General features: G+C 42.8%; 1 protein-coding gene across 1 annotated transcript in view; it reads right to left on the bottom strand.

The window, feature by feature from the left end:
- The window catches only part of IL13RA1 (interleukin 13 receptor subunit alpha 1), a 74,653-nt gene extending 54,085 nt beyond the window's left edge, over positions 1-20,568 (bottom strand). The window contains exons 1-4 of the mRNA XM_088794732.1: positions 20,163-20,568; positions 14,085-14,224; positions 8,096-8,234; positions 6,496-6,616 (exon numbers count right to left, since the gene is read on the bottom strand). Coding sequence (XP_088650858.1) covers positions 6,496-6,616; positions 8,096-8,234; positions 14,085-14,224; positions 20,163-20,241 — 479 coding nt within the window. The 5' untranslated portion in view covers positions 20,242-20,568. The remainder of the gene's footprint in view (positions 1-6,495; positions 6,617-8,095; positions 8,235-14,084; positions 14,225-20,162) is intronic.
- Between the last annotated feature and the right edge of the window lie 359 nt (positions 20,569-20,927).

The following is a 20,927-nucleotide window of genomic DNA, read 5'->3' as shown; positions in this document are numbered from 1 at the left end:
CTTTTAAGGCTCTTCTGGCCCCTTCACTCCCAATTCTTTGGGGAGTCAGATCAACCCAATCCTCCTCTCTTTTTATTTCTGAAGTATAATTCTCCTGAGTTGTTTATCCCTCCTCAGTCCTCACGCCAGTCCCAAATGTTCTCTAGCTTTGGATCTTACCAAACATTCAAGATTTATTTATGGAGCACCCACCACGTGTCAGGCACTGGGGAAAACAAGATACAGACCCTGTTCTCAAGGGAGACCACAGTCTAGGGAGGCTACCTCTTAGCAAACAGGAAATGACAACACAATGTGCTGAGTACTAAGTCACGGGAAAGTGCAAGGTACCATGGGACACGATGATGATGGGGGAACATATGTAGACTTGAGAGGTCAAGGAAGGCTTTCTGGAGAGGAAGTGATATCTGAGCTAAGATAAGGACAAATAAGAGGCATCCAGGTGAGAGGGCAAGACATAGGCTGCAAAGGGACACAAATGCTTCCACTGTTCAGTTTGAATTCCATTATTCTGTTTGAGTGTTTGAAGAGTCAGACTGAGGAGCTGAAAGTAGTGTGGGCTGGACAGTTGGGTGCAAGAGGGGTGGGGTGCACGGATAGAGGTGAGACTGAGGCTAGAGACTGACAGAAGCCAGGTCATAAAGGGCTTTTTCTGTCATACTGAAGATTTGGACTTTATCCTGAAGTCACGAGCAAGCCACTGAAGGGTTTTAACACGTTGCATACGGATCACGAGAATCTTCGTTTTTTTCTGAGCCATGCGTTAAGGACGGATAACGAGAATTTCAAAAGACTGGGCAGAGAGCAGTGAGAGGCCAAGACAGGGAGGTGAGATGAGTGGCGATAGGGAACCAGCTGTGAAAGTGCCTACGCAGCAGGCCCCCAAGGAAGACAATCCGGCCAGGCTCTCGGGAGATTTGGCCACGCATCATCTGGAGCCCATAGTGGGAAGAGGAAAGAAAAAACATCACACACGGGTGTGTAAAGTGTGCGCATCAAAAAAAGTGAGAAGTGAAACTTGGTACATATGCAATTTTTGCCGTGTCCCACTGCACAAAGGAAGCTGCTTTCTGCAGTATCACACCAGGAGGGATTACTAACATCATAGGTGAGTAAATCCTAAAAAATTCCATAGAAAAATAATAAATGACATAGAAGCATTTACGCTTTAAAGAGAAGAGTGCATTTTAAAGTAGTTTCTTTTAAAAACCTGCCGGAACAGAGGGGTATGAGGGATTTAAACCCCGCCGTACGCAACGTGTTAAGGACAGATGAAACAACAGGTCACACAAGTGGGCAGTGAAACTACAAAACCTCCAAGGACAATTCTTCATATCAGAAAAACCCCTCCAGACTCAACCACACCATCTCAGTGCCACCTGGCTTCACCTGCAAGGCTTCTCAACTTTGCCAGGAATACCCTGTGGAACAGGGAAGGAGAATGAATGCAAACCCCCAGGTAACTCTGGAGGTTTTCCTTCAAAAATTCATGTGATTTTTGCATTTTTTAAAAATAATTTTTTATTTTTCAATTACAGTTGACATACAATATTCTATTCGTTTCAGGTGTAAAACATAGTGATTAAACATTTGTATGACTTGCAAGGTGATCACCCCGATAAATCTAGTACCCATCTGACACCACACATATTTATTACCATATTATTGACTATATTCCCTAATGCTTCAAATTGCATCCCCATGACTATGTTTTAACTACCAATTTGTACTTAATCCTTTCCCCCTTTTCTACCTATCCCACAACCCCCCCTCCAATCTGGCAACCATCAAAATGTTCTCTGTTTTGTTTGTTCATTTACTTTGTTCTTTAGATTCCACATATAAGTGAAATTATATGGCATTTGTCTTTCTCTGACTTACTCCACTCAGTACAGTACCCTCTAGGTCCATCCATGTTCTTGCAAATGGCAGATTTCATTCTTTATGGTGTAGTACTATTCCATTGCACATGTGTACCACCTCTTCTTTATCCATTCATCCATTTGTGGACACCCAGGTTCCCTCCATATCTTGTAAATAATGCTGCAATGCAAATATGATGCACATGTCCCTTCAAAGTAGTGCTTTGGGTTTCTTTGGATAAATACCCAGAAGTGGGATTACTGGGTTCTTCTTTGTCTCTTGCTATATAGCCTTTGTTTTAAAGTCCATTTTGTCTGGTACAAGTACTGCCCCCGTTTTTGTTTTGTTTTGTTTTTTCCATTTTCAAGGAGTATCTTTTTCCATCCCTTTATTTTCAGTCTGTGTGTGTCTGTCAATCTGAAGTGAGTCTCTTGTAGGCAGCATATGTAAGGGTCTTGTTTTCTTATCCATTCAGCCGCCCTATGTCTTTTGATTGGAACATTTAACCATTTACATTTAAAGCAATTATTGATATGTAGTTATTGCCATTTTATTATTTTTATTTTTTATCTTTTTTCCTTCCTCTTCTTAAAGAAGTCTCTTTAACATTTCTTGTAATACTGGTTTGGTTATAATGAACTCCTTTACCTTTTCCTTGTCTGGAAAGCTCCTTAGACTTGAAATGATAGGTTTTCCTGGGTAGAGTAATCTTGGTTGTAGGTCTTGCTTTTCATCACTGAATATTTTGTGCCAGTGTCTTCTGGCCTGCAACGTTTCTGTTGAGAAATCAGCTGATAGTCTTATGGGGGATCCCTTATAGGTAACTAACTGCTTTTCTCTTGCTACTTTTAAGAATCTCTTTGTCTTTAACGTTTGATTAGGATGTATCTTGGCTTCTTTGGGTTCATCTTGTTTGGGACTCTTGTTTGTTTCCTGGGCTTGTACGTCTATTTCCTTCACCAGGTTAGGGTACTTTTCCATCATTATTTCTTCAAATAGGTTTTCAATTCCTTGCTGTATCTCTTCTCCTTCTGGTACCCCTATAATGCAAATGTTGGTACACTTGATGTTGTCCCAGAGGCCTCTTAAACTATCCTTTTTTGGATTCTTTTTTTTTCTTTTTGCTGTTCTGATTGGGTGTTTTATGCTGCCTTATCTTTTAAATCACTGATTCGATCCTCTGCTTCATCTAATCTACTGTTGATTCCCTCTAATGTATTCTTCATTTCAGTTATTGTATTCTTGATTTCTGACTGGTTCCTTTTAATGTCTCCTATCTCTTTGTTGAAGTTCTCCCTGAGATCACTGAGCATCTTTATAACCTGTATTTTGAACTCTGCATCTGGTAGATTGCTTATCTTCATTTCGTTTAGTTCTTTTTCTGGAGCTTTGTTCTGTTGTTTCATTTGGGACATGTTTCTTTGTCTCCCCATTTTGGCTGCCTCCCTGTGTTTGTTTCTATGTATTAGGTAGGGGTGCTACGTCTTCTGTTCTTAGTAGAGTGGTATTATGTAGTAGGTGAACTAAGGACTTAGTAGTGCAGTCTCCCCAGTCACCTAAGCTGGGTGCTCCAGGCGTGTACCTTTTATGGGATGTATATGCCCTCCCATTGTAGTTGAGCCTTGGTTGCTGTTTGCACATCAATGGGAGGGATTGACCTTCATCTGATTGGTTGTGAGGACTGGCTGTGACTACAGTGGAGGAGCTGTTGTGCAGGGGCTGACTCTACAGAGCAGGGTTCAGATTACTGGGGCTCTGGTACCTGCCAAGTCTGCCCTTTGGGTGTGCCATTTGTGGAGGTAGTTGGGTGGGGCTCTGGTGTGGTCTGAAGTGGGCCACCAGGTGTGTTGGTCCTGGGGCCTCTTGTGAGGGGCTCTACTGCTCGCCAAGGTCAGCTGCTGCCTGTGCCTTGTTCTGGGCCACTTGGTATGAGCTACAGTGTGATCTGCCAATGGTCGCCACTTGTGCTGAGCTTGGTGGTACCTGGAAGAAATGCAAACCGAGACCAACTGCCACTAGTGCTAGGCATGGGGCTGCTTAGAAAGAGGTACAGGGCATGCTGAGGCCAGATGCTGCTTGTTTGCAGTTGGTAAATCTTTCAGACGTTTTAAGAAAGTCTGAAGCATGAGCCAAGACAGGCCATTTGTATGGAAAAGCCACTACAAGTGGCTTGGGTGGGTCCACAAGTTGGGTAGGATGGGGTACCAGGGTGGGGCAAATGGTGTCAGCTAGGTTGATGTAGACTCTGCACTCTGGGTGGCAGGGAGGGCTCAACAAAGGTATAATGGCTTCTGCCAACACTTCTGTGTGGGAAAAAGCTGCCCTTCCAGCCCTTGTCCTGAAGCTAGACAATTCAGTTTGTCCCCATGTATCCCTGGCGCCCTTTTAGCTGCTGCCCCAGTGCTGGAGCTCTGAACAAGTATGTCACTGAGCAAATCCATGTGTGGGCCCTTTAAGAGGAGCTCCTGGGAGTGCAGCCATTCCCCATCTCACTCAGCCCCAATCTCTGCTGGTTTTCAGAGCCAGAAGTTATGGGGACTTTTCTTTCCAGCACTGGAGCCACGGGCTGGGGAGTCTGATGTGGGGCAGGGACACCTCGCTCCTAATTTTTAACCACCACATATGGGTGTGGCACCAGTCTGTTCTGTGCCTCCGCCACTCCTACCAGTCTCCCCGTGGCTTCTTCTGTATGTCCTTAGTTGTAGGAATTTGGTTCAGGGAGACTTCAGGCAATTCTCAATAAAGGTTGTTTTATAGTTTAGTTGTAAGTTTGATGTGGTCATGAAAGAGGCAAGCACAGCATTTACCTACTCTGCCATCTTGAGCAGAACCCTAACTTTTGCAAGCAATTCATGATCTAGCCACGAGTGCTTTAATATGCCAAAAATATTTTTCAAGTCATTGGGCAAAATGGACACTCCAGGATGAAAAGCCATGTTTATCTTATAGCTTCACAAGTCCTGGACACGGTCCTTTACACTCCATTCTCTCAGAAGTGGTTTGAAAGAATGATAGAAAGGAGGACAAGGCCCTGTGGAGAACAGATTGCCAACACTAGATTTCCCACCCTGACATCACACTGACTAAATATCCCCATTCCGCAGAATGCTCCTCCTCAAAAGCCAGCCTCTTAGAAACCCTCCATCCATGCTGTTCACCCCTTCATCAAAACCTCCCCTTGCTACTACCCCAAGATCCACACTAGCTACTCACAAGAGTTTTTCTATACCTCACGAGAGTTTGTCTAGACCTCTGCAACTGCCTTCATCACATACTCATGTTTTATATATATATATATATATATATATATATATATATATATATATATATATATGTAATTGTGTTGGGCACTGTCTCCCCCTCTACATTTTAAGCTTTAGGAGCGAAGAGACATGTTTCTTATCTCAGCTGCCTATTGAGTGGTTTACCCATAATATGCACTAATTAAAGTTTTATTGAATTGATTAACCTGGTCCTTTCTTCCTTGTTCTATTGCTAATAATTCTAGGCTCTAAAGGAAAGGGAATGATTAAAGATTAATTTAGAAATTTAACAAATTTTGCAGTTATAGTCACAAATGTCACATATAAGTTATTTTGTGGGGAGCTAAATTACTTTTTAACCCTGGACATGATAATAATTTTCCTTTTTTAAGGTAGGCACCAGTGACTCATACACAGCTGGTGGGAATGTAAAATGGTATAGCCACACTGAACAACAGTTTGGCAGTTTGTTATAAAACTAAATATGCAATTAGCATATAATCCAGCAACTGCACTCTTAGGCATTATTCCAGAGAAATGAAAAATTATGTTTACATAAAAACCTGAATGCGAATATTTACATCAGCTCCATTCATAATAGCAAAAAATAGGAAATTGATATATCCTTCAATAAATGAATGGTTAAACAAAGTAGTACATCCATGTCATGGAATACTACCCAGCAATAAAAAGGAGTAAACTGTTGATACATACAACAACTTAGATGGATCTCAAGGGTATCATGCAGTTAAAAACAAAACAAAACAACTTTAGCCTCAAATAGTTATATGCTGTATGATTTCATTTCAGTAGAACTCTTGAAATGACAAAATTATAGAGATGGAGAACAGATTTGAGGTTGCCAGAGGTTAGAGACTTGGGGAAGAGAATGTGGGTAGGGGGGAATGCAGAGGGAGGTAGGTATGGCCATGAAAGGGCAACTTGAGGTAATAGAACTATTCTGTATCTACACATGTAATAAAATTGCATAGAAACACACACACACACACACAAATGAGTGCATGTTACCTGGTAAAAGTTGAGTAAGTTTGGTGGATTGTACCAATGCCAATTTTCTGGTTTGATATCGTTACCATTGGGAGAAGCTGGGTGAAGGGTACATGAGATCTCCCTGTACGGTTTTTTTGCAGAATCCTGTGGACCTATAATTATTATTTTCCTAAAAGTAGACACCAAAAGCAGATGCATTTTCCACTGAAGCAAACTGCCCATCTTCTTGGGGGTGCCAAAAATAGGCTTTTGCTTTTTAAAAAAAAAAAAAAAAAAAAAAACAAGCTATGCTAGATCCAAAGATTCCCAGCATCATCACAATCAGTGTTTCCCCTGTAAGTCTCCTGTCCATACTCACCAGTAGTAGAGAGTATAGTTAGTGTCAGGTCTTGTGTTCCTTCCAGGGAGCCAAGTACAATTCATGTAGCTCAGGTTGTGCCAAATGCATTGTAGCTCAGTCACAGCCGACTCAGGATCACCTAGAATATGCACCCAAGAGTTTAGGATGTTTTTCTCCTTGTAAGGCAAACTAGCCAATCACTCCAGGGCATGGGGATGGTGAGGGTGTTTCATGCTGCTTTACCCAAATCTAAAATGTTCACATTCACAACTTTCTCTCTTAACTCCTGATACTAAGAAAACATTCTTATTATCATAAAGAGATCCCAAATCTTATATCCCTAACTGGAGAGGGAGTTTAAAGATGAAATATATTTCACTCATAGGAAATGACTACAGGATTCCTAAATCAATGTGACTCTTAGTAGTTGCCTATTATGTGTTATGACTTTAGGAGCCCTAACATCTTTATGATCTAAAATCTCTACCTTTATAAAGTTTTTTGAGTTAAGGCATCATGTCTCTAAATTAAATGCCTCTGTTTAAGATGCAAACATGTTATCCCTAAGAATCCTTGAAGTGGTACTATACTGAGTCATCATCAACCAATTTACTATCATAATACAATTTAGGTTTCTTTTGTTATTTATCAAACTCCTAAACTAATGAGAACAGGGGAGGTAAGTTGTTTTAAACCATGCTCCCAGCCTCCTAGCAGTACTGAATTTTACAATTTTACAAATATTACTTCATATACTTTTGATTAGTACAAGGCAAGTAGATAGAATGGTCTATAGAGCAAGCCATGTAGTGCTAAGGTTTGGAGGTAAGAGAAGAGGCCCTGCACAATCAAGGGGCAACATAATATTAATAGATAATATGTATAGAGCACTTTCTCTTTGCCAGGCACTATTCTAAGGTCCTCACTTATACTGACATGTAATCCTTTTCAACAGTCCTGGGAGGCAGGTACTATCATCATCCCCATTTTACAGATGAGGAAACTGAAGGGAAGAGGAGCTAAGTGATCTGCCTAGGGTCATACAACTAGAAGCTAGCCAAGCTGAGATTTAAACTTGAACATCTGGGTCCTAGTAGCCCTGCTCTTAATCAGTATATGCTACTCCCTGCATGTAACATAAAAGCCAAAGGACACTGGATAATGGGTGGGAAGGCAGCTGGTGGACAATGATCAACCTGACTACTTGACAGCTTTTCCTAGGGGTAGTCTTGAACTGGAACCAGGCCACCATGCCCATTTTCCTTTTTACACATCTTTCCCCAAATAATCCTGTATATCAAACTAATCTCTATATATAATGAGGAAGATGGTACATATTTTGGGGTTTTCTGAGGCACTGGACCTGGAATCTGAAGACTTACAACAACTCATTCAGTTCCCTTCTTCCTCATAAAATGAATCAAGACATTGGTATTCATCAGGACTTCGAAGGCAGGGATGACCTCATATTGATCACTGTGTTGCTACCACCTAGTTAAGTGCTGAAAACTTATTAGACTCAGCAAATGTTTGAAAATGAAATTAACACCGAACATAAGCACATGGATAATTGAGATTTATTCTCCAAATACCAAGAGAAACTGCTTTCAGTTATTACCTTCAGGGGGTGAGATGCACTTTTCCACCAAAGTGCTAGGATTGTCACTTTCATTGGTGCTACATTGGGACCCCACTTGCAAACAAACCCTCTCATTCAAGGGCACTTCTTTCGAACGATGAGTTTCTGGAGCAATTTTCTAAAGTTTGGAAATAAAAATAGGCATTGCTGTAGCAAACATACAGAAATACACCTATGTAATAAAACATTAGCATGTCGACGAATGTTATAAGACAAAAAAAAACCAGGAAAGTTATCCAATGATATGAATAAGTCATCTCAACCTGGGGTGATTTTGCTCCCCTGCTCCCCAGGGGACATTTAGTAATGTCTAAGAATACTTTTGGTTGCCCTAACTTGAAGGGAGCTGCTACTGGCATTTAGTGGGTAGAGGCCAAGGATGCTGCTAAACATCCTACAATGCACAGGACAACCTTCCTTTCCCCCTACAACAAGAATTATCCTGCGCCAAATGTCAATGGTGCTACCACTGAGAAACCCCGGTATAGATAAAAGACAATTTCCCACATTTTAAATGTAGAAACATCATGACCTTTACCTATAAGCCTACCATACTAAAACATTCAACTGTCTAAAAGCCATTCTAAAGGAAACACAGTAAGATTCTCAAAATTCAATTACAAGCAGACACAGTATGCCATCAAGATCAAGGTAAACGGGACTGCTTTAAGAATCCAGTGATCCTAGTTACCTCTGAGGAAAGGAAGTAAAGAAGGGGGACCTGAGGGCCAAAGAGAGACTTTTCATTAAGCATCTTTCTGTACTGTTTGACCATTTTGACTACCTCACGTCTACATATAAATTTTAAGGGTCGCTATGTGCACTGAGTATACCACACTCTTATTCTGAAAAGTAGATAAGCTTTGTGGAACCACAACAGAAAGCCAACTCATAGACAGCACACAGACATAAATCATAAATCTGGTTATTATGATTTAGAATAATGAGATTAAAGGGCTCTTCAGGAAATTAACATTTCCCATGGTGACAGAGTTGGAATTAAGAATGGAGCTGCTTTTAATCAGAGCTCCAAGGAGTTTCCTGTTTTGCAATAGTTTCTGACTCAAGATGGAGACAGCATTTCCTTTTATATACGTGCTAATGGACATGAAGGGGAAAATTTGTCATAGCTACCTCTACCACCCTGAGGGGATACTCTGCCATTTTACATGCCTGCTGCCAGCTGAACATGAAAGCAACTCCCAAAACCAGGACATAGGATGCCCTCTGAGAGGTAGCTAGCCAAGAATTCATGAATTCAAGAATTCAAGAATTCATGAACCATAGCAAAGACATGAAAAAAAAATCACTTTCTAGATACTGAACAGCTCTTAGACCCAGGCAAGACAGCAATCTGAAAAGGGAGTTATTTGGTTAGCCCTGCAGGAAAAGAAAAAAATGTCTGTGAGCAAAATTCTGGCCAGGAGACAAGACTCCATGAACATTGAGTATTTCTGTCCCATCTGCAAAGCTATGCCTACCCGGAATGGGGCCTCCAGCTATTCTTAGCCAAGTACATTTTCACACCTAATTCCTGATTCCTTGCTAAGAAACCTACTTATCATTTGGCTTTCCATACAGTTGCTGCTTACAGGGATGGAATGCACCAGTTTTGCCAACAGAGGGCTTTCTAGAATGTATCACCTTTACAATTTTCATGGCAAAGTAAGAAAGTGGCCCTTGAGAGGTGAATGTGTGCTGAGCAAATGAGGTTTCTCAGCCTGTGAAGCTGAAGACCAGAATCATAGTTATTGGTGGCAGGAAAGCTCCAAATGCAAATTTCACCAACCTCATAATTTTATTAAGCACAAGTCCTACACAGTAAATCCTCACTTAACGTTGTTAGTAGGTTCTGTGACTTTAAGTGAAACGACATATAAGGAAACCAACTGCACCACAGGCTAGTTGATGTAAACAAGAGTTAAGTTCCTAGGGCATCTCATCAACGTTACAACAAAACATTGAAAGAAATGTCGTCATTTGAGGACATGTTGAATACCCCTGAATGAGCCACCATGACCTAGGGATCCTTGATAATTCTTGTTTGAAAGCTGCATTTGACTTTTGAGGACACCAGGGGAAAAATATACAGTCAAATGCCATAAATTAGAATCACCATGGAAAAATCCCAGTTTTCTTATTATATTAGATGTTCCAGTGAGAGGGCTGAGTTTTATTATACAAATATGTTTATTATAAGGAATTGTCTGAATTGAAAAGATACTTTAGTACCTTAATTTGAACCTTGTTTTGGGCATATGAATAATAAAATTACTTGGAAAAGAGACAGTAGGGGAAAAGATAGAAAATTTTTTTTTCAATCTTCTTCAAAGCTCAAAGTAAATAATATTAAATTGGCATGAATAAAATAGGAACCCGAATTGTCAATGACTGCCAAGTAAAGTGCATCTCTTTCTATCAGGCGAGGAGCTAAAGCCCTCCCAGCAGATCTTGATGAGGTATGTGTGATGGCTCCCATGTGACTTTTGGCTACAGTGACTCATTCCACTGGTAGCTAGCTGCTGTATGGTATTGTTCCACATCTCAGTGAATCAGGCCTCCTTTGAAAATTTATCAAAAACCAAGGCCAGAGTCCTGAACTGACCCCTACCCCTCAGGAACAATGTTCATTTGGCTGGATCAAACTCCTCCCAATTACAGATGTCTTTCTCAGAAGAAAAGGGGTGTCAGCTTCAGCTCTGCCTCTCTGGATGCCTTTTAATTTACTCACCTGGTGAGACCTGCCTATCTCTTGGTGATGAAAGCTATCTAAAATCTAATGCCAGATCCTTCTTCTACTTGCCAGACTGTGAAACTATTAGAGATTGCTTAAACAGTGGTGGAGGGCAACCACTTAAGATAATTTTTTTTTAAATCATCTATGAATCCTTGACTCATCTTATGGTCTTCCAATCTGAAGATTGAAAATGACCTCAAAGGTTTATCTCACTTAGCAACTTGGGACCTTTAGACATTCGCATAAGCCCCTTAACATTTACAAACTATTATAATGCCACTGCTTCAATATGCTTCAAAGGATATATGCACCCCAGTTTTGTCTGATGATGTTAATGCTGTGTCCAAAGAACAAAATGAAAAAAGGAAAGTCACTCCTGCCATTCATTCTTAGCCTCAAGATTGTAACCTTCAAAAGGTCCAGACAGGAAATCTACCCCCAGCACTGACTGGAAGGAATAATCCATATTTATCACAACTGAGGGACTGATAGCCACCAATGCTGTCAAATGGCTGGAATAAATGACTTTAAGCAGAGGTCACCCTTTATGTTCTCCATCTGGTCTCTTCAGAGGCAAAATGGAGGGAACAAGATTAAATGACATTAGGTTACACCATAGAATATGACCTATAAAAGTGACAATTGCTTATGGTTCAACCTAATAATAGTAATAATAAAAGCTAACAACTATTGAATATTAATTCTGTGCCAGGTGCATTATAAACATCACCTCCTTTTAATACACATGCCCTTCACGTGAAGTAGGTACAGTTGGCCCTTGAACAACAAGGGGGTTGGGGCAACTACTCTCCCCCAACGCAGTAGAAAATACTCATATAACTTTGATCTACAGCTGACCCTTTGAATACGCAGATTCAACCAACCACTGACTGAAAACAGTATTTTCTTTTCTTTTTCTTTTTTTATTAAATTTATTGGGGTGACAATTGTCAGTAAAATTACATAGATTTCAGGTGTACAATTCTGTATTACATCATCTATAAATCCCATTGTGTGTTCATCACCCACAGTCAGTTCTCCTTCCATCACCATATATTCGATCCCCCTTACCCTCATCTCCCACCCCCCCACCCCCCTTACCCTCTGGCAACCACCAAACCATTGTCTGTGTCTATGAGTTTCTGTTTCTCATTTGTTTGTCTTGTTCTTTTGTTGTTTTTGGTTTATATACCACATATCAGTGAAATCACATGGTTCTCTGCTTTTTCTGTCTGACTTATTTCGCTCAGCATTACACTCTCAAGATCCATCCATGTTGTCACAAATGTTCCTATATCATCTTTTCTTACCGCCGAATAGTATTCCATTGTGTATATATACCAGTATTTTCAATCCAAAACAATATTTTCAATTCGCAGTTGCAAAACCGCGGTTGGGAATATAAAAATACTATTTTTGATCAGTGGTTGGTTGAATCCGCGGATACAAAAACCGGCACATATCAAGAGCCTACTGTATTTATTGAAAAACATTCATGTATAAGTGAACCTGTGTGGTTAGAACTTGAGTTGTTCAAGGGTCCTCTGTACTATTATTAGCTCATCCCACCCCACCCCACCCCCGACTTTTACAAACAAGGAAATGGAGACTCAGAGAGGTTAAGTGACTTGCCCAAGATCACAGCTTGAAAGGGGAAGAGACAAAATTCCAAATCCAATTCTATCTGATTCCACTGCCTCCTAAAGTTACTTTTAAGTCTAAATTTCTGTAAGTATACTGAGGAATTAGATCCATTTATAGGCTAGAATATCAGCATGTCTACCTGACTGATCCTTGAGCATGGTTGACAGGCTAATGAATAGGGACCTGTTAGAAAAAAGGTGACCTCTCATCAGAGTTTTGATTAGATACTTAGTGGACACTTAAGGGTCTTTCTCGGAATTTCTCAAGACTGAACTACCAAAAGCTGCTACTGACTCCAAATGCCTAAAGCCCCTCCTTAGGAAGAAGAGGAAGCCAACATAGTGAAAAGGGGAACTCAACTACTCAAGTTTTTTCCTGCTAGAAATATTGCAGGCTTCTGCATTTAGAGGACATCTTTTAAAATGCAAATACTTTTACTAGCCTCAATTCTTTATCCATTAACACCTACACTTTAATTAACATCTCAGCAAGAAAAGGGCAGGAAGGCAGATTAGCAAATTTCCCACAAGAGAAAAAGCCTGTTCCATCCTCACTTTATTAAGCCTTCGCATACATTAGTTTCCATGTCCCAGCAAGCCAGGGAAGTGAGTAGAGCCACACTTTACACACAAGGACACTGAGGCTCAGAGAGGTCTTTTCAATTAAGTAATTTACCACAGGCCACTGAGCTAGTTGAGTGGTGCACTAGCTACCAAGAACCTAGTTCTCCTGACTTTCTGCCACCAAGCTACTTGAATATGGCGATTTCACAATTCCCTACTCCAAAGTAGTCACTAATAACAACTTCTCATTCGGTCTCCACAAAATCCTGGACAAAGTCAACCCCAAACATCTCCCACCTCCACCCCACACACCCCCACTGAAAGAAAGTATAAAGATATAAAACAGATTTGAACAGATGATCTGATGTTTTGAAGAACCCATCAATTAGAAGGGGCTACAAACTAGTAAGGTCCAAGAGAAAATTCCGTTGAATAAGATTATCATAAAGAACCCAAAATTATCCAATCTTGTTAACAAAAATTCACATAAATCGGTCAACTACATCTGACTGGATAGGATGAAAGCTCCCCTCATTTTTCCTCAGGCATCAGGAAACCTAGTCTAGTCAACCCCACCTGCCATTGACATCTTTTTTTTTCCACTTTCCATATGGACATTTGCTTTGCATCACTAGTTCTTGCATACCTATCAATGCATATAATTAGCAAGATGGTGAATGTGAAAATCCCCTGAGAAATTAAAAGTGTTGTACAAATACAAGGCTACAGGCAGGAACACAGGAACCAATTTTAACATAATTATTTACTGAGTGCCTAATAGATAAAGATATCTAGCATTTCCTATCAGAGGATCTCAAACTGCATTTGATTGTCAAATAATTAGCAAATATCCTCAAATGTTCAATTTTGTCAACAGTTGTTTCTGTAATTTTGCCAGTTAAAATTTGAACACAACCCAAAATAAAATTCCCATTTTGAAGTAAGATTAGATTTGGCTTATTCTTGACTCTAATTCATAGTGTTCCCTTTATCTCATCAATGAGATATGTTCCAGAAAACTTACCTTATCCTGCTTGTTGCCAAAATGACTAAAATACCATAGACTACAATTCGGGCTGGCTCCCTCTGGAGGATTCCATGTCCATATTACCGTGCAGAGGTTTTCAACAGAAACACTCAAATTCGTCACTGGTGGCTGAGTTTCTGTTCAAATCAAGCACAAGAAATAAATATATCAACATCAGCCAGTGTTTTTAGTGGTTCATTTAATCCGTTCCTCCAAGTCCTAGAGGCCAAGAATAAGAAAACTGAGTAGAAATATCTAATATTCAATGATCCAGGCACCGTTCTAAGTACTCTCTACATATTCAACCACTGAATCCTCACAACAACCTTAAATATGAGGCAACTGAGGTACAGGGACTTTGCGTCACTTGTCCCATATCCCAAGGCTGGTAAATGGCAGAGCTGGGATGCAAACCCAAACAGTGTGGCTCCAAAGGCTCCATATTCGTAACTACTTGCTATACTGTGAACACAGAGAGGAGTATATTCCCAAATTTTTAAGTTTTCGTTCTGCAGGAATTTGGGGTCCCCTACACTTGGAATCCACATCTCCCTCAATAGACACTTCACTCTCAGCAGTTCTGCCAGTGAGCTTAAGCAGCTCATCTTTAATCGTCCTTGCTAACTTAACCTGGTAATTGTTTTTATAACTTTTCCCTAGAAGCACTGAGAAAGAAACTTAACAGCCCTTGCTGCTCCGCTGAGGCCTGACACTAAACAGCTGGAACTGTAGCTTCGACTCATCTGAAGAGGGAGGAAAAGAGGAGAAACTGTGAACCAGTGTCTTAAAAATAATTCATCTGGAGAAAACCCACCACTGTCTCCACCAAATATTTACTGACTATTATTTTGGACGCAGCTCTGAATATCAGAGAAAGGAGTTTCACTGCTTCTTCCAAATACAGGGAAATACATTGGTGGCGGGTGGGGGGAGAAAACATCATTTCAGTCTTTCCTGAGAACTTCTCCTGAGGCCAGGACTATCAAAACCATCCCCTTAGACACTGGGTGAGGGATGTACAGGAATGCTCTGTCCTACCTTTGCAACTTTTCTGTAAATCAAACATTATTCCAAAATAAAGTTTATTAAACTAATTTAAAAAAACAACCCCCTCAAACTGTCTAAAGTGGGAAACTTAATCATTATTAATTACTAAGGACTACAGTTGTATTAATTTATTAGTCAATAGTTACATTTTATACTCTATACCAACGCTTTAGAGTACACTGGGCCTCTTATATAATCTGCAATACTTAAAACATTACCTTCCTCTTTAACTGAACAAAAAAGTTCTACGTGTCCCAAAAATATCAACCACACAGGCACTACGTAGTTGGGATTTCCCCAACAGTCAGTTTACTACACAGCAGCTTGCAGAGGCCCTTGACTCAATGTTCATTCCCTCTTTCCCGACTCCAGTACCATTAGCTTTTCTGCAAGGTAGACCAGAGGCCCAACTGTGAGGGGGAACAGCCCACAGCAGGCCAAGTTCTTGTGGAAACAGGGAATCCCAACTGCATTCACACCCAGCTAGTGCCAGAGAGCACCAATGGCTCTGGCAACAGTGCTGGCGTTAGGATATGAAGCGATTACAGTAGTATACCACTATTCCATTTTGGCCCTATCAATGATGTTTTTGAAGACAAATCATTGGTCAGGTATAGAGCCTCCAATAAAACCTTGCTCCTACTGAAGACTACAATCTACTTTAGGATTACCTAACGCATTCTGCACGTTCCAGAACCACATTGCAACAAACTTCCTGGCACTATCTTCCCACCTACCTCCCACTCCCACACAAAAATTAAAGCCCTGATAATAAAAAATATTATCTAGCTATGGTTCACTTAAATTGGACCCCAATTTTCAAGGTATAAGACCTTTTTAGTCCATTTTTTAACCTCAGTATTTTAATAGAACAATAAATAACCTAACCTATTTCCAATCTCCAAATGGGTTTGCTTTTCCCCCCATCTGTTTTAAAGTGTCCTTTAGTCAGATCGTCTAATTGTTTTGCATTTTAGGCTACTTGTGGCTATCTGCCATCCATTTTCTTTCTAATGGTTCCTTCCATTTCTCTTGAGATTTTTCTACTTCCTATACTTTAACACACGCGCGCACACACACAGAAATTTTAAATACAATCTCCAGATGTTTAAATATATGTAAATACATGTGTATGTGTGTATAATACATTGTGACATCTACATAAATAAGTGGAGACTGTACTTCTTATAAAAGTCTCTAACAACTGCTCGATGTAGTAGGACAGATAATTTCAGTATAGTGTAGTGACTAAGAACATGGACTCTGGAGCCAGACTGCCTGAGTTCATATGCCAGCTATGCTACTCACTAGCTGGCAAGTCACTTAACCTCCCTATGCCTGTTTATGCATCTATAACATGAGGATGATCACGATAATCTAATGATTGTTATGAGGATTAAATAAATTAACATAGATAAAATGCTCAGAACAGTGCCTGGCACCGGGCAGTGCTAGACAAATGTTAGCTAGCTGCTTTCTTTCTTTTTGAAGAGACAAAAGAATTCTAAATGATTGTTTTGGAAGTGATATGTGCCCATGGCATTTGAGACAGAACATATATCTATTCTGCCTGATAAGCTTTCCTTAGTTACCTAATTTCACCCAGGTCTTAGAGATTGATCACTGACTTCAGAGAGCGAAGTGGGAAGGAGAGGGACTCACGTAACTTCCCAAATTAAACTTCAAACCTCAAGTGATCATCTAGCACAATATCCTATTCTAACTAGGAATTAACATGAGCAATGCTCTTTCTCATAATAAGACATATTGCTTAGCTCATAGTTTTGCATGCATATTTTGGGAAAAGTTAAGGAAATCATAAGAATCACATATAAGTCATCCATCTCCCTCCCTTTGTCTACTCAGTCATCGACCTCGGTCCATTCTTTCTTGCAATACCTCTCTCGTGATCGCAATCACACTAATGTGCTTTGCTGGGCCCCGCGAGGCAGGCAGAAACCAGTAAGCCATTGTTCTGAACAGAAGGCATTCACAACACATCTTTCTAGTGGACACCTTCGAGCCTAAATTCCTGCATAGCATCTGTGGGGACAGAGTCCCAGAGAGCAGTTTCCAGGCTCTCAGCCTCGCCTCCCCTGGCTCGGGTAGTGAATGACCATCAACTGTGACTGGTTGGCCATCAGCTGTAACCGGTTAGCCAATTGACTACTGATGTAACTGCGGGGCTGTGTTGACTGGTTGGTTGGTTGGCAGGCAGAGAAGTGAACGGCGGACTGTGGATTGTGTGGCTATTACTACTGTGTGTGTCTCGCATGGCCGCCAGAGAGACTATAGTGGTATGACTCCCCTATATATGGCTCCGTGGGTGTTCCTTTTTGGACTAGCCACATCCTGCGTTCTTATGTGGGGAGCGGGACCAGAGGCCCCACAGGCCGCCCCGCAAGACAAATGGCGCAGCGAGCAAGGTCTCCCGCACAACAGCATCATACTCCAGCAATTCCCCTCACCCAGTCCAGTTTCCCTGCTGGCTTCTCCTCCAGTGTCATTTCCCCCGCGCTGGCCCTCCCTCAGGGCCTTCAAGGGCAAATGAGGCTCTACTGCTTGGACTGACTTTACCAATGCACCCTCCTTGCTGACCACAAAGGAAGACTCACCCTCTCTCTTCAAGGTCTCTGCTCCTGCTATCCCCCCACATCGGGAATAACTTCTCTCCTCCGCCTACTCAAATTCCACCCATTCTGAAGGTCTAAATCTAGTTTTACCTCTTCCACGAAACTACCAGCCCTCGGTTTCCACTTTTCTGAACGCCTACAGTGCTTACTGTTTGGACCACACATTCTGGCAATTATAAAGCGAGTCTCCTATCTATGATTATTCACTTCATAACAAATGGCCTGTACGTACTTTCATGGGTTCCAACCAGTCCTGCCCTGCTACTATGGGAGGTGCCCAGCTCCTTTCCCAGCCAAGGACTCCCCTCACTTCTAAACAGAGAGGTGCCGAATACCATGGTTAAGGGCCTGGCCTCTGGAATCAGGCTGCTAGTGTCAGAAGCCTGGCTCCTCCACTCTACCAGCTATGAGACTTTGAGCAAGATTCTTAGCCTCACTGTGCCTCAGCTTCCTCATGTACAAAATGGAACTAATAACAGCACCTACAAGATAGGTTTTGTGTAAAGATTAAATGAAATAGTACAAGTGAAAAACTTAGAACACTGCCTGGCATAAACACTACATAAATGCTAGATGGTTATTAAGACATGTCACAATGTGGACTATCAGCCTAAACAGACTAAACTAAGCTGGTAACGTAATCATTTTATAAACTTTCAGATGATTAGAGCTAGAGAGCCTTTAGAACTTACGGAGCTCAATCCCCTCCTTTTACAGATGAGAAAACTGCTGCATAAGGAAGGGGAAATGACTAGCCCAGAGTCCCACAGCTGGGAAATGTCAGACCACTAAAACTCAAGCCCCCCCCCCTTTCCTTCCTCATACCTCAATGCAATTTTATCAATATTTCTAATAGGGAAAAAAGTTTCTGTATTCTAAGTAATCAAGTTACCAATGAACCCATGTGACAAAACTGATTAAGTTGGGGGTTGCCAGTATTGTCTAGAACACCAGCTGTTGTTTCAGGTGTGTGTGGGAGGGAATCTATAGGAGGGAGGGTGCTGGAGCAGCACTGTGAAAATCAGGAGACTAATGAGATGGGTGACCCTAGACAAGTCGTTTCCCATCTCTGGACCTCCGTTTCCCCAAATTATTATGGGAATCGAATCTCAACTAAACTTAGAGGCACATTGGAGACAAGGATGATGCTGTAAATGCTCAGGTTCTAAGAGAACCTACAGAGTCTGGCTCAGTATTAAACAAGGCAGACACTTGAATAATTACAGACTGACAAACTTCAAACCTCCTTCAGGTCTCTACTCAAATGTCACCTTTTCAGTGAGCCTTCCCACTGTACCCTCGTTACAATGGCAAACCCCTCCCCTCTTAGTTTATCTGTGCATTACTCAGGGCCATATGACATACCTTAATATTTTACTTTTTCCCCCCTCTGTGACTCTACCCACAGGGTGGGGACTTGGTCTGTTTTGCTCACCGCTGCATTCTCAGCCCCTAAACACTGCGTGGCACAGAGCAGACTTTGCATACGTATTGTTGACTGAATCAATAGAGGACGTCAAGGTTTCCTAATCAGCATTCAACTTGGGTTTCAAAGCACAACACGATGGTGAAAATGCAGTAAGCAAATTGTGGGTGTTTGTGTCGATATGCTAATAAAACCTATCAAATTTGGAGATAGTATCATGGCCCAAAATGTCTGCAAGGTCACTCATGCCAAGAGCTGTTGGTGAGGAAGTCATTAACCCCCAAGTTTTCACAGAAACTCTGACGAGCTGAATAAAAGTTGCAGCAGAGGGTGAAAGGTACACAGGATCTCTGTACTTTGTTTGCAACTTTTTCTGTAAATAGAAAATTATTCCAAAATATAAAGGTTATTAAAGAAAATAAAAAGGCATCTGCCTGGATGCTGCTCCGGATTTCCCAACGGATTTCTTGGACTGCGGAGGAGGCCATGACCATCACGTCCTTATTCTACGAGGACGAGGCTCTGTAGAGGTTCCCTTCACACCCACCCCTTCATTGGACCCGGCTCGCCGGGACATCGGTCGCCGTCCCCCACTGGCTTCTGGCCCCTCATCCCCAGAGCCCACACAGGACATTCAGGATTCCAACCAGCCCCCCCGCCCCCGGACGACGCCGCGGGCATGTTTCGGTCCCGCGCCCCGGCGCCGGGCTCCTTGGCTCTTCCCGACAGCGCAAGGGAAGTGCGGCGGCGAGTCGTCCTCCCGCTCCGCCGCCGCCGTCGCCGCCCGGAATCCGGGCAAGCCCCACCGCTCCAGGGTCCCCCACCTCGAACCCTGCCCCGGAGGCTGCCGTCGCCCAGCGCTGGGTATCAAGAGAAAACCGCCGGCGCCCACCCCCGCCGCGGCTCTCGGCCCCGCGGAGCTGTCGCCAGTCCCTCGGCCGCCGCCCCGGGCCCAGGGGCTGCACTCACCCGTGGGCGCGGCGTCCCCGCCGTCGGCGAAGCAGAGCAGCAGCACCCACAGCCCGCAGAGCCGCGCCGGCAGCTCCATGCAGCCCCTCGCCTTGGATCCCGGCGGGCGGTGGCAGCCTCGCCAGTCTCCGCCTCCCTCGCTCCCGCTCCCACTTCCCGGCTCCGCCGCCCTGGAGGCTGGGGGACGGCGCAGACGGGAAGGGCCGCCCCGCCCACCGGCCGCAGGTAACCCGAGCCCGCGAGCGCGGGCGGGGGCGGGAGCGGGGGTGGGGCGGGGGCAGGGGGCGGGACGCTGCGGTTCCGCGGCTTCGCGGCGCGACACCTGGTCTCGCCGCCCCTATCCCCTCCCGAGTCCGGTCGCCGGCCCAACAGAACTTCCTCGACCACGTCGAGGCCCAGCCCCAGTGCCTGCCGTCCCCGCCCCGGCCTGCGTCGCCGCTGCGTGCCGACTGGGAGGCCTCAGGAATGCCGAGGATAGGGCCAGCTACGGAAAGAACCTTGGCCTGGGAGTCTGGGCTTCCAATCTTGACCTCTGAGCCCTTGTTTCCTAAACTGTGACATCAGGGTGAATAATCGCAGACCGACCTCACAGGGTGGATTTGGAAGGTCAGAAAGGGGACTTGGCAGAGCGGCTCTGTGACAAGGAAGAGAGGTGTATTTGAATAATACATAATGTCGAATGGGAAAGAAAAAGCGCAACTCTAAATGTGAGGGTCATTGAGGCTGGGGATGGAGGAAAGCCGGAAGCCTTATTAGTTTCCTATT

The sequence above is a fragment of the Rhinolophus sinicus genome, chromosome 18 (assembly GCF_057876585.1).
Source record: "Rhinolophus sinicus isolate RSI-liver-muscle chromosome 18, RSI-T2T, whole genome shotgun sequence".
In the NCBI taxonomy this organism is placed as follows: domain Eukaryota; kingdom Metazoa; phylum Chordata; class Mammalia; order Chiroptera; family Rhinolophidae; genus Rhinolophus; species Rhinolophus sinicus.
This window is presented reverse-complemented; position numbering and strand designations above follow the sequence as displayed.